General features: G+C 48.7%; 1 protein-coding gene across 1 annotated transcript in view; it reads right to left on the bottom strand.

The window, feature by feature from the left end:
• Positions 1-223: 223 nt before the first annotated feature.
• LOC306872248 (cGMP-specific 3',5'-cyclic phosphodiesterase-like) overlaps positions 224-13,588 on the bottom strand; it is a 28,399-nt gene continuing 15,034 nt past the window's right edge. Inside the window, exons 11-22 of the mRNA XM_079420740.1 lie at positions 6,425-6,594; positions 6,128-6,178; positions 5,698-5,844; positions 5,457-5,582; positions 5,147-5,241; positions 4,632-4,719; positions 3,886-3,986; positions 3,696-3,773; positions 3,320-3,383; positions 3,095-3,169; positions 2,819-2,902; positions 224-2,668 (exon numbers count right to left, since the gene is read on the bottom strand). Of these exons, the coding sequence (XP_079276866.1) occupies positions 2,564-2,668; positions 2,819-2,902; positions 3,095-3,169; positions 3,320-3,383; positions 3,696-3,773; positions 3,886-3,986; positions 4,632-4,719; positions 5,147-5,241; positions 5,457-5,582; positions 5,698-5,844; positions 6,128-6,178; positions 6,425-6,594 (1,184 nt within the window). The 3' untranslated portion in view covers positions 224-2,563. The remainder of the gene's footprint in view (positions 2,669-2,818; positions 2,903-3,094; positions 3,170-3,319; positions 3,384-3,695; positions 3,774-3,885; positions 3,987-4,631; positions 4,720-5,146; positions 5,242-5,456; positions 5,583-5,697; positions 5,845-6,127; positions 6,179-6,424; positions 6,595-13,588) is intronic.

Raw genomic sequence — 13,588 nt, 5'->3', positions numbered from 1 at the left:
CAAAGGGAATATTTTTTTGATTTTATAGGGAATTTGAACAGACTCACTGTTTTACGGCTGATCACTGAGGCGGCAGCGATTCATTGAACAAGCCGTATTAACCAACTCTGCACTGGATATTAAAATCCAAAATATAGTGAAAACGCTATTAAACAGCACAGTAACAAGATCGGCAGATTAAGACATTAACTTGTAAATACAAAACACAAGATACTTCTTTTTTCAATATAAATAAGATTTTATTTATATAAACCTAAGACATAAACTAATCTAACACATGAACACACACATTCACACATTGCAGAAAGACAGAAAGTGAGGAAAGGATGAGTTTAAGAGAATGATAATGAGAAATCCCAAGTTTACAGCAATATGTGCAATTGCATAGACAAGAACCACCAATCACTTATTTAACCCTCGTACTGAGTTTCTCAATGAGGCTAAAATTTATATTAAATGCACCAGCTCAGAAAAAATCTGGAGTTGTACTTGCTTGCGTTGCTTCTGTGTTACGGGATTCCCTTGTGTCTTTGCAGAAAGGGGGTTTCCTGAGGTTGCTGATTGGCTGACAGTTCAGTAATCGTTTGTAGTGAAGTCTTGGGCATTGGCTCTTGGCTGAAGTTGTGGAGTTGTGGGCTGGTTGAAGTTTTAGACGGGCACTCGAGGTCGGTGACACGGCATTAGCAAGCTTAAATTAGCACACAAAACTCAACGGAAAGAACAACAATTAAAGTAAAATGAGAAAAAGAGACTGGGTGGTTTTTCTTCTCATTGTGGTAGCAGCTGGCATGTAGGCCAGAGCATGCTCAGAGAGTGCTAAAAAGCAGCGTCAAAACGCAGTGGCAAAAGTTGAAGCAAAAAAAGGAGAGAGTGAGAAGAAGGTGTCCTGAGTTTTTAAACTCTGCTTTTTGACACCTCCCAATGGTTGTCTTGACCAATTAGATCCTATCCTGGCTCGGGGTATTGCTTTGTATCTCCACCCAATCAATAAATCAACATGTCGTAGTCAGTCACATTGTCCGAATTTTACACGCTCTTGTAGAATATAATTTTGGACATGATTTTTATAATAAGACTATGATACATTTGACAAAGAATTGATTGGAAGAAACGTTTAAAGCATGATTTTTCAAACTCATACATACCAAACACGATTATAAATCCTTAAAATCATTCAATAGTTATTAAAAAGACATACATAATATGTGCTTAAAACATGATAGTCTAATGTGTGGGTTACATACATAATATGGGGTTGTGCATGGAAATGTCCTTTTAGGATGATTTTAGGTGCATATGAAAAACAAAGTCTCTGTGTAGTTCTATGGAGAACGAAAGACATGTTCTTTGGACAAAGGAATTTCGGTCTGGTCTGTTTTCTATGTGGAGGAAAAGTCAGTCTAAGGAAGCTCGTGATTTCTATCGTGGAACACATGTGATGGTCATCTCTTTGACCATCAGTCTTGATTACTTGCCCCAAATTTGACAGTCTCCTTCCTGAGTTGGACTTATCAATAAGTATTCTTTTGTCTTAATGTTGCAAGTTGTTCTGTGAAAGAGGCTTGCTGGTTAGGCTTTCTTCAGACGGGTTGAAGCTAGGGATCCGATTTATGTTGGGCCTTGGGGCGTCTCTGGAATTTCGGCTCCTCATGTTTCGATGTTCTGATCGAATCTTAATTGTCTGATTCAGTCTCTGATATCCTACATGTTTCTAGCTTTTCAGTTTTACCGGCACATGAACTTAATTAAAATTAATCCTTTTTTGAGGAATGAACATGAACATTATTCCATAAAATAAATTAAAAGTTGTGCTTCCTTATCTAAACAACTTCAAGGGATAGTTCACCCAAAAATTAAAGTTTCTGGGCTTGGGAACATGTCAGTTACATTGCTGTCTATGAAGGGTCAGAAAGCTCTCGGATTTCATAAAAAAATATCCTAATTTGTGTTTCAAAGATGAACAAAGTTCTTATGGGTTTGGAACAATATGCGAGTGAGTAATTAATGACAGAATTTTAATTTTTGGGTGAATTGTCCCTTTAACACAAAAAGTTGACATGTTTTGATTTAAAATTCACTAACTATAAAATGATTTAGTAATGATTCACTAGTGTGACAAAGCCAACCAGGAACTACTCTTGAGTAAGTTGTGATATTTCCCACATAAATTCTATGGCTCATTTGAAAATCAAGAATGGCAAGATGGGCATGACTGGTTGTTTTGGACTAAAGTATACCAGTGTCGATGTAGGTAAACCAACAATTTAAGTAAATACAGTGTGTATTTAATTGCATGTCTTTCATATTATTGAACTATTTAGTTCAATTCTTCATCTTTTTCCTTGTTTTCTTTGCTTAAATGTTGACTGGCAGCCAGATAGTGAGGTCTATAAATCATATCTTGCTATCATGCTTAATGGTTTTAATTTTATCATATAAAGTAAACATCTGAATATCAGATACGACTTTGAGTCTTGCTGGTCCACTCTATGAGTGGCTCACCAAGAGTTTACATAGATTTAACTTGCTTCTTCCCTTTCTCCATCTGTTTTTCATTTCATTTTTATCCTTCTTCCTCTCCGCCATCTGCCAGATGTTGCCAATGTTTTCTGTTCCTTCTGCAGCCTTCTTTTAGAGGTGAAGAGGACTCACAAATGCTGGCCAGGGCCTGGGAAAGAAGGAAAAAGACAGAAACAGTAGGTACAAACTGAATGCTTCTTTTGCAACACAAAGGCATTTCAGCAGAAATATCTCTTACTCACTTAAACACACATACTGTCACACATTTCTAACAGGATGTGTGCAGGCAAGCCCTCACCTCATAGAGCGGAGAGCAAATCCCATCAATATAGTCAACCTGCATGTGAGGTAAACGAGTGGAGTTTTCACGGTCCATCACATGCTGTGAAAGAGATTCAAGCTTTGATTCAAACTCCTGATTAAACGATACACCTGTAACATTTTGTAAAAAAAAAAAGGACTACAAAATATGTCTCCTTCCCTCTTAAATATAATGTCTTCCTGTACAAAAAAGCAATAAAGTAAACAAGCAGAGAAAGATATAGCTCTTTAGGGTATAGACTTACAGACTTACCATTGGCTGAATATTTAATTCATACTTTTCTCTGTCTCCTTGTGCATAAAATTCTGTTGCTACAAGTTCAGCAATCTGTCAGTGTGAGGAGAAAGAAAGAGAAATTTGTGTATGTGCGTATAAGTGTGTTTCTCTCTGTGTGTGTGTGTGTGTGTGCTTTAATGCATGTGTGGTTGTGGTGTATCTGCATGCATGCATGTCAATGTGTGTGTGGGAGATGCTCACCCGCTTCTGAACTGGCCATGGTTTGGTTATTGCACATATGTCACTTGCTGTCATTAGCATTGACCTATTTAGATCAAGAACATCAGTTAATATAGAGACAGGAAGTGGTCATAAGCAAACAAATGTGATGAAAGTTTCCTGTTCCTGCACTGCGTTACAGTTAGATCTAACGAGAGCAGATAAAAGTAGAGAAAAAATTGTATAGAGTGTATGTGTTGTTACAAGAAGACAGTATAAGAAATATATCATATTTGTTGGTTTGAGTGAGAATGTGTCAAGTGAAATAAAAAAAAATTAATACACTTTTTATATATAAATGTGTGAATATCATGCAATAATGTGCATATTCTTCAAAAAGATGTTTGTATATTTTTACCTAAGCAGTTCTCTGTGTCCTTCATCTGTCCAAAGACAGCTGTTACTCTGAGCAAGTTTAAAGAACTTAGTTCTCTTCCTATAGATAAACAAACACATACAGACACATCAAATTTAGATAATTCAGTTTTAACGTATTTTATGTGAACAGCTGTGTTTACAGCTTGAACTGGAAAAGGATTAATGCTTACTCTATATAGATAGCAAGGTCTGTTGCCATTATGTTCTTCTCAATCATCTCCACACAGGCCCTGTGTTCCTTCAATGAGAGTGAGCTGAGAATCTGACTGCCCTGAGAGAGAAGAACGTCGAGGGGTTTAAAATAGTTGTGCATGGACATGGATTCATAAACTTATGAATATTGAGATAAATGGACGGCAGATAGATGGATGGACGGACAAATTCTAAGGATGCTATGGATGGATATTAAGGATGGATGGGTGCTTTGAATGGATGAATACTATGGATGAGTGTTAACGATTGATGCTATGGATGGACGGATGCTATAAATGGATGGATGGATCGATGGATGCAATGGGCAGATGACTGGTCAACAAGATGAATGGATTTATGAATGGACGTTATGGATGGATAGGTGGATGGATGGATGCTATAAATAGATGGATGATGTTATGGACAGATGATGGATGGATGGATGGATGTTATGGATGAATGGATAGATGAATAGGTGAATGATGGATGGATGCTATAAACACATGGATGATGTTATGGACAGATGGAGGATGGATGTATGTTATGGATGGATGGATAGATGAATGGGTGAATGATGGAAGGATGGATGGATGGTTGGACAACAAGATGGATGGATAGATGGATGGATGGATGGATACTATGGCTGGAAGAATGAACAGCAAGATGGATGGATGAATTGAATGGATGTTATGGATAGATGGATGGATGGATGGATGGATCTTACAGCATTGTTGAGAATGAGAAGGCACATGTCATAATGATGGTGCTCCAGGGACGAATGACCATACAGTTGTGCCAGTGGCTGGTAACTCCTAAGACACAGAGAGAGGAAAAAAGAGGAAAAGAGAGAAAGAGAATAAAATAGGGGATCAAACATTCACAAGAGACTGTAATATTGCATCTATTTATCAAATATTTATTCAGTCTACCAGGACAAAATATTAAGGCAATTTACAAAGAAACAGTGTTTAAATATGTATAGGTATTATGTTCTTAAATAGTTATTCAAGAAGTTTTTAATTAGAATTCATAGTGTGGCATCTCAAATACTGACACAGTGCTACAGAGTGGCCCCAAAAAGTGCTTGCCACACTTTAAAAAGAATAAATGGCCTTGTATAAATAACAATGGAATCCACACATGTTTAAACATGTTCAAATACTTGTTAGGCCAATGTAACGCTATACTTTAGACAGATGTTTATAATAACACAGTGGCGGTTGGAGTAGTGTAGTTTACCTCTCTATGTAAGAGTTATTTACTCCTCTGTGGTCCAGATCATGGCACAGACTGGCAATCATGAGAGCAAGAACCTCCAGACTACTAAAATTACTCTGGATTAAAGAACATGAGAGATTAAACAAGCTTGGAATGGCACCGAATGTGAGGGCAGTGAAATATCAGAGATTTGGCAGGACAGGGATTAATTAACTAATAATTTGCTTAATCCAGTTTCCTCAGAATAAACCTTTTAATTTATTAACCCAGTGTGCACCACTGAGTTTAAAAGATTAGGACAAGTTCTTTATCTACAGATTATAATTCTAACCTTTAGTTCCTCTGTCTGCAGCATGGCAAACATACACTGGGCTGTGCGCAATGCGTGACTCCAGTTATGATAGACTACATTGCTTCTGTAGCACTTCTGTACACTCAAAACCCACTGACACAGGGTCTGAAGAAGAAAAGGAAATACCAATTCTAGATCCACAGCTTACACAAAAGTATTACTCAAAGCTTGATTGTTAGTGACGTTAGCTAGAAGAGCCGAGCAGGATTAAACCAGAAACCTTGTAGTCAACGCTGAACTCCTGGGGCAAATTGAGATCCAGGAACATGCGCACAACAGCCTGAGTCATGGCAGTGTGGGACATATCAAAATCACTGAAGTGAAAATCCAGTAAACGGAGGACATCTGCTGATGGGATGACAGCCTCCTAGAGGAGAGGAAAGTGAATGGAAATGGGAAACATTTTAATGACACATTGAAAAAAAAAAAGTCCTTTGTTCAAGTGCAACTGACAAAACCACAAACATACACAAGAAATTGTGCTCTAACCACAGGAAGTTGCAAGTTCTGTCTATCACATCAACATTTGCAGGCTTTAATGCAGTTGCACAACAGTTTGACTGAGTTAATTCAGTCATGTACTGATGTAGAACGTTTGGAGGTACTTTTTAAAGAAAAATAAAAGGAAGTACGAGTTTTTGAATGGTTACCTCCAGTGCATCAATTTCCTCTTGTGAAGCAGAGATTTGATAAGATAAGACCTGTGGGTACAAACATACACACACACACACACACACACCCATAAACATACACAGTGTGAATAGAAAAAGAAAAACAATGTATGTTTATTGCTAAAATCTGTAGATCTTTTAAATATTAGATTTTCCTGTGTAAATCAATCCTGGTATTGTGTGATTGCTGAGTCAGCATTCAGATCACTTGCTCACTAATCTTACAATATGAAGTGATTTCCAGTGACTCAAAATTAATGTGATGGCATTTCCTACCTCTTTAGTCACAGCCAGCTTTGCTCTGGTTTTATCTGCCCTCTGCTGAGCGTTGAATTTTTGTAATCCTAGAGCACAGTACACTGCAAAATCCTCCAGAAGTTGCTCATCAGCTCGACTAAAAACTTCTGTCTCAGTGAAAGCAATTTTATTGGCTAGCTGGCACACACCTATACGAAGAAAACATAAAAAAGAATGTGTATGCTGTCTATACAAACTATTTTCATACCAATGTCATTATCAACCCTCTAAATCCCTGTGGCCTTTTGTATCTAAACCAAGTAAAATAACAAATTAGTTCCCTATCTGTCGGTCACTACGAGTTATGTCGTGACGACATTAGGGGATTTACTTGGAAGCCCCGACTGCCTCTGATAAGAGAAAACGCCAATGAAATTTGGCTAGTGGATTTTGCATACCTGAGCCACTCCCCGTGCATACGGGTATAAAAGGGCGACAGGTGCATCCACTCATCAGGTTTTCCGCTGAGGAGCCGTGAACGTGTCCCTGGCAACCAGCGATGGTTCAAGATTGTGGCATGGGGACATAACGTCTCCGTTCCCTCCATCAGGGAACGAGGGTTACGTACGTAACCGAGACGTTCCCTATCTGTCGGTCACTACGAGTTATGTCGTGACGACATTAGGGGTCTATGGAAAGCGCCACAACCTGAACCCCGTCACGACCTTGTGGCATGCAGATGTTGACAAGCTAGCGCGTGACAGACAAATGCGATGCGAAGGTCGCAACCTTCCCGTCGCCCCAGCGCAAATTCGCTAACCTTGGCGCCCGCAGGGACCACTGAGTACATTGCTGCTGGAGATAGCCAAGCCGCTGTTCCTTTCCCCAGAAATCGGAAGGGATTTCGACCTTCTATGAAAGACTGCTTCAAGTCTTTCCTGTTTGTTGTTACAGCCCGGCAGTAACGACGGGGAAGCGAGCCTTCCGGAGAAGGGCGCTACGGAGGCCACACCCTGCCCGAAGGGAGGTAACGTGTGGAGACACTGGTATGGACTGGCCCAAGCCTGGGGCAGTGCTACATACGCCTGGACCCCGGGGCAGATCCTACCTAGGAGAAGGGAGGAGGGCTGTTCCTGTTTGTTCCAGATTTGTTCCTGGGTGGCGTCACGGTGGAGACAGCGGTGTCCCTGCAGCAGCGATTCCCCTGGGCACTTCACCTGAAAGATCAAATTTCTAAAACACTGGGCGGTTCGCGTCTTTTTAAAGATGCCGTTCCGTCCGTGTTCTCTTGGTTGCGGTCGCTTCCTGTCCTCGGATGACGGTCACGAGCGTTGTCTTCAGTGTCTGGGCATCCAGCACGCTGAAGATGCGTTTGTGGATGAGTCATGCGCCTGTTGTGGGCGTATGAACATGGCAACGCTGCGATCTCGCCTTTCCTTTCTGAAAGGATTGGCACCCTCTGCCGCCACCCGTCCCGGTCTCTCTGGCTCGAGCAGAGGACCGCCGGCTGGCGCTCTGGGAGATCTGAGGGTGACAGTAAGCGCTTCTCCGCCGGGCACGTCCCCGCGGACCTCTTACTCCTCTCGCAGCGCTTGTTCCGTCCGGTTCCCGAGTGATTTCGCTGATTCGCCCCACGGGGCCGCCAGCATTTCATTCGGTGCGCAGCCCGAGGAACAGATGTCGATCGCGGCATCGGGGGATGGGCTTTCGTCCTCTGAGGATGAACGATTGGCGGGGCTGCCCCCCTCGGGTGTTGTCGCCACTGCCGATCCGGACCCAGAGCTGACGGCCATGCTTGCCCGGGCAGCCGTGAGTATCGGGCTGGAGGTCAACAGACCGCCCAGTCCCGAGCCTTCGTGGCTGGATGATTGGTTCATCGGAGCAAAACGCGACCAGCGGCCGCACTTTGCCCCGGTGCCTTCCTTCCCGGAGGTGCATGAGGAGCTGACGAAGTCGTGGACGGCCCCTTTCTCGGCCAGAAGCTGCTCGTCTCCCTCCTCCGTCCTCACTACCCTCGATGGCGGGGCGGCCAGGGGGTACGTGGATATTCCCCAGGTGGAGAGAGCGGTTGCGGTGCACCTGTGCCCGCAAAACGCCGCCACCTGGAGGAATCGTCCGCGTCTCCCGTCCAAAGCCTGTAAGCTGATGGCCGCACTTGCCGCCAAGGCTTACAGCGCTGCGGGCCAGGCCGCCTCTGCCCTGCATGCCATGGCCATCCTGCAAGTTCACCAGGCCAAGGCACTGAAACAAATGCACGAGGGTAGTCCCGACCCGGGGTTGATGCAGGAGCTGCGCACGGCGACTGACTTCGCTCTCCGGGCGACGAAAGTCACGGCGCGGTCCCTCGGGAAGGTGATGTCCACGTTAGTGGTCCAAGAGCGCCATCTCTGGCTCTATCTGGCCGAGATGAAGGACGTCGACAAAGTACGCTTTCTCGACGCCTCCATCTCCCAGACGGGGCTATTTGGCGACACTGTCGAGGGTTTTGCCCAGCAATTCTCGGCAGTACAAAAGCAGACGGAGGCAATTCAGCACATCCTCCCTAAACAGCGGGATGCTCCAGCTGCCACCGCTGGCCCAAGGGCCAGGCCCCAGTCTGCTGGTCGCCGTGGGCGCCCTCCTGCGTCCTCCAGAGCTGCTCCGCCCCGTGCTGAGTCGTCACCTAGGCCGGTGCGTCGAGCCTCTCGCAGGAGTGCGGCGCCCCCTGCGCCTCAGCCGGCCGCCAAGTCCTCCAGGAAGACGACAAAGCGGCCCTGACGCGCACAACCCGGAGATGGAGGAATTTGCTCTTTCCCAGGAGACGACGAGGCTAGCGTCGCTCCTTCCCCCGGAGGAGGGCCGGGTGGAGAATCTTGTGTTTTCTTTTGTTTCTGTTCCGCCACTGGCTCAAGGGCCAGTGGTACCCACATTGTCAAAGAAAGAGCAATTTCCCTTTCCTCTGGGTTCCCAGGTCTGCGGGCTTACAGTGTGCGACGCACTGCCTCCTCACTCTCACCCGAGACCCATATTGCCAGTGGCCAAGAGAGTGCGGTCTGGGGACGCGATGCCTCCCCGCGCACCTCTAGCCAGTCCCCCCGGGGACTTAGGGAGTTTTGTGGGGATGAGTCAGAACGCACCGCCTTCTGTTCCATCCAACCTTACTCCCCCTCGCTGCACCACTGCGGGCACGTCGATTGTGCTTTTGGTGCCACTTGCACGGTATCTGGGGGCGTGGCTTGCGCTACCCAGCCCGTCTCGCTGGCTCATTCGCACAGTTCGACTCGGCTATGCGATTCAGTTCGCCAGGCGGCCTCACAGGTTCAGTGGCATCCTCGAGACTTCGGTGGCAGTCCGAGATGCACCTGTCCTGCGCGAGGAGATTGCTGTCCTTCTGGCAAAGGGTGCAATCGAGCCGGTCCCTCCAGCCGAGATGAGGCAGGGGTTTTACAGCCCCTACTTCATCGTGCCCAAGAAAGACGGTGGCCTCCGGCCAATCCTGGACCTGCGAGTCTTGAATCGGGCCCTACACAAGCTCCCGTTCAAGATGTTGACACAGAAGCGCATCGTTAAATGCGTTCAGTCCGCGGATTGGTTTGCAGCGATCGACCTGAAGGACGCTTACTTTCATGTCTCGATTCTCCCTCGACACAGGCCGTTCCTACGGTTTGCGTTCGAGGGGCGGGCATGGCAGTACAGGGTCCTCCCCTTCGGGCTCTCCCTGTCTCCCCGTGCCTTCACGAAGGTGGCGGAGGGCGCCCTTGCCCCGTTACGGGAAGTGGGCGTCAGGATCCTCAACTATCTCGACGATTGGCTCATCCTGGCCCGGTCGCGAGAACAGTTGTGTGGTCACAGGGACCTGGTGCTCCGGCACCTCAGCCAGTTGGGGCTTCGGGTCAACTGGGAAAAGAGCAAGCTCTCCCCTGTGCAGAGAATCTCTTTTCTCGGTGTGGAGTTAGACTCCGTGAGTATGACGGCACATCTCACGGACGAGCGTGCCCAATCAGTGCTGAACTGCCTGAGTTCCTTCAGAGGCAGGACAGTGGTTCCGCTGAAACAGTTTCAGCAGCTCCTGGGGCATATGGCATCCGTAGCCGCAGTCACGCCGCTCGGGTTGCTTCATATGAGACCACTTCAGCACTGGTTACACTCACGGGTCCCGAGATGGGCATGGCGCCGCGGGACACGTTGTGTGACCATCACGCAATTGTGTCGCCGCTCTTTCAGCCCCTGGTCGGACCTTGCCTTCCTACGGGCCGGGGTGCCCTTAGGACAAGTGTCCCGGCATGTTGTTGTCACAACAGATGCCTCCAGCATGGGCTGGGGCGCTACATGCAACGGGCAGGCAGCCTCGGGGCTCTGGACGGGGCCTCGACTGCTTTGGCACATCAACTGCCTAGAGCTGTTGGCAGTGCATCTGGCCTTAAAGCAGTTCCGGCCACTGCTCCTAGGCCAGCACGTGTTGGTCCGCACGGATAACACTGCGGCTGTTTCGTACATCAACCGGCAGGGAGGTCTACGATCACGCCGCATGTCACAGCTCGCCCGCCATCTCCTCCTCCGGAGTCAGTCACAGCTCAAATCGCTGCGCGCCGTCCACATTCCGGGGGAGCTCAATCGTGCAGCCGACGCGCTCTCACGACAGCTCACGTTCCCCGGAGAATGGCGACTCCATCCCGAGACGATCCGGCTGATTTGGAGTCGATTCGGGGAAGCTCAGGTAGACCTGTTTGCTTCCCGCGAGTCCTCCCACTGCCAGCTGTATTTCTCCCTGGCCGAGGCCCCCTCGGCACGGACGCACTGGCACACATCTGGCCTCGGGCTCTGCGCAAGTATGCGTTTCCCCCAGTGAGCCTGATCGCACAGACACTGTGCAAGGTCAGGGAGGACAAGGAGCAGGTCTTGTTGGTTGCGCCATATTGGCCCACCCGGACCTGGTTTCCGGAACTCACCCTCCTCGCGACAGCCCCTCCCTGGCGCATCCCTCTGAGGAAGGACCTTCTTTCTCAGGGGCTCGGCACCATATGGCACCCGCGTCCAGATCTGTGGAACCTCCATGTGTGGCTCCTGGATGGGACGCGGCAGACTTGAGTGGCCTGCCACAGGCTGTGGTGGACACCATCACTCAGGCTAGGGCCCCTTCAACTAGGCAAGCCTATGCACTGAAGTGGAGTCTGTTCGCGGACTGGTGTTCTTCTCGACGGGAGGACCCCCGAAGATGCACGATTGGAGTGGTGCTTTCTTTCCTGCAAGAGAGGTTGGAGCGCAGGCTGTCGCCCTCCACCTTGAAAGTGTACATGGCTGCTATTGCGGCCCATCACGATGCAGTGGACGGCCGGTCCCTGGGGAAGCACGATCTCATCGTGAGGTTCCTGAGGGGTGCCAGAAGGTTAAATCCTCCTAGGCCACCCCTGATGCCCTCCTGGGATCTCTCTATTGTCCTGGCTGGACTTCAGAGGGGTCCCTTCGAGCCGCTGGACTCAGTCGAGCTGAAATTCCTGTCGGCTAAGACAGCGCTCCTGACCGCGCTCACTTCCATCAAGAGGGTCGGGGACCTCCAAGCATTTTCGGTAAGCGAAGAGTGCCTTGTGTTTGGGCCGGCCTACTCTCACGTTGTCCTGAGACCCCGGCCTGGATACGTGCCTAAGGTTCCCACCACGCCCTTCCGCGATCAGGTGGTGAACCTGCAAGCACTGCCCTCGGAGGAGGCAGACCCAGCCTTGGCGTTGCTGTGTCCCGTAAGAGCGCTGCGCATATACGTGGACTGCACCCGGAGCTTCAGAAGCTCTGAGCAGCTCTTTGTCTGCCACGGAGGTCAGCAGAAAGGGAAGGCTGTCTCCAAGCAGAGGTTGGCTCACTGGATAGTGGATGCCATAGCCTTGGCGTACCAATCCCAAGGTGAGCCGTGCCCCCTCGGGGTGAGGGCTCACTCCACACGGAGTGTTGCCTCCTCCTATGCGCTGGCGCACGGCGCCTCTTTGGCAGACATCTGTAGAGCTGCGGGCTGGGCGACACCGAACACCTTCGCGAGATTTTACAGTCTCCGCGTTGAGCCAGTCTCTTCCCGTGTGTTGGGTAACAGGTAAGTGGCGGGAAGAGTTGGCCGGTGTCACGCTTGCTGCACCATTCCCCCTTACCCGGGGATATGAGCGCCTATTCTCTCCTCCAGTTAGTTCCCCGGACGGTGAACCCTGGCGGAGTTCCTCCAGCACCCCCGGCAGTCAGGCTGGGCGGAGCAGTCTGACGCCAGGCCCAGTACCGGTGTTAGCTTGCCCGGGTCTCCGGTCAGCCCCTGTACTCGGCTAGGTGCCCGTGTGGCCTGATTCCCTTCGGGTGATCCCACATGTGTATTCATCCACGGTACGGTTTCCCTCACGGTAAACCCGTGTCTTCCTTTTGACAGAGCTCTGTCAGACCCTGCTGGCAGCCCTCCTCCCTTCTCCTAGGTAGGATCTGCCCCGGGGTCCAGGCGTATGTAGCACTGCCCCAGGCTTGGGCCAGTCCATACCAGTGTCTCCACACGTTACCTCCCTTCGGGCAGGGTGTGGCCTCCGTAGCGCCCTTCTCCGGAAGGCTCGCTTCCCCGTCGTTACTGCCGGGCTGTAACAACAAACAGGAAAGACTTGAAGCATTCTTTCATAGAAGGTCGAAATCCCTTCCGATTTCAGGGGAAAGGAACAGCGGCTTGGCTATCTCCAGCAGCAATGTACTCAGTGGTCCCTGCGGGCGCCAAGGTTAGCGAATTTGCACTGGGGCGACGGGAAGGTTGCGATCTTCGCATCGCATTTGTCTGTCACGCGCTAGCTTGTCAACATCTGCATGCCACAAGGTCGTGACGGGGTTCAGGTTGTGGCGCTTTCCATAGACCCCTAATGTCGTCACGACATAACTCGTAGTGACCGACAGATAGGGAACGTCTCGGTTACGTACGTAACCCTCATTCCCTGATGGAGGGAACGGAGACGTTATGTCCCCATGCCACAATCTTGAACCATCGCTGGTTGCCAGGGACACGTTCTCGGCTCCTCAGCGGAAAACCTGATGAGTGGATGCACCTGTCGCCCTTTTATACCCGTATGCACGGGGAGTGGCTCAGGTATGCAAAATCCACTAGCCAAATTTCATTGGCGTTTTCTCTTATCAGAGGCAGTCGGGGCTTCCAAGTAAATCCCCTAATGTCGTCACGACATAACGTCTCCGTTCCCTCCATCAGGGAACGAGGGTTAC

This window comes from Barbus barbus (assembly GCF_936440315.1).
Source record: "Barbus barbus genome assembly, chromosome: 7".
NCBI classification, from domain to species: domain Eukaryota; kingdom Metazoa; phylum Chordata; class Actinopteri; order Cypriniformes; family Cyprinidae; genus Barbus; species Barbus barbus.
Note: the sequence above shows the minus strand (reverse complement) of the source record. Positions and strands in the feature narration are given on the sequence as shown.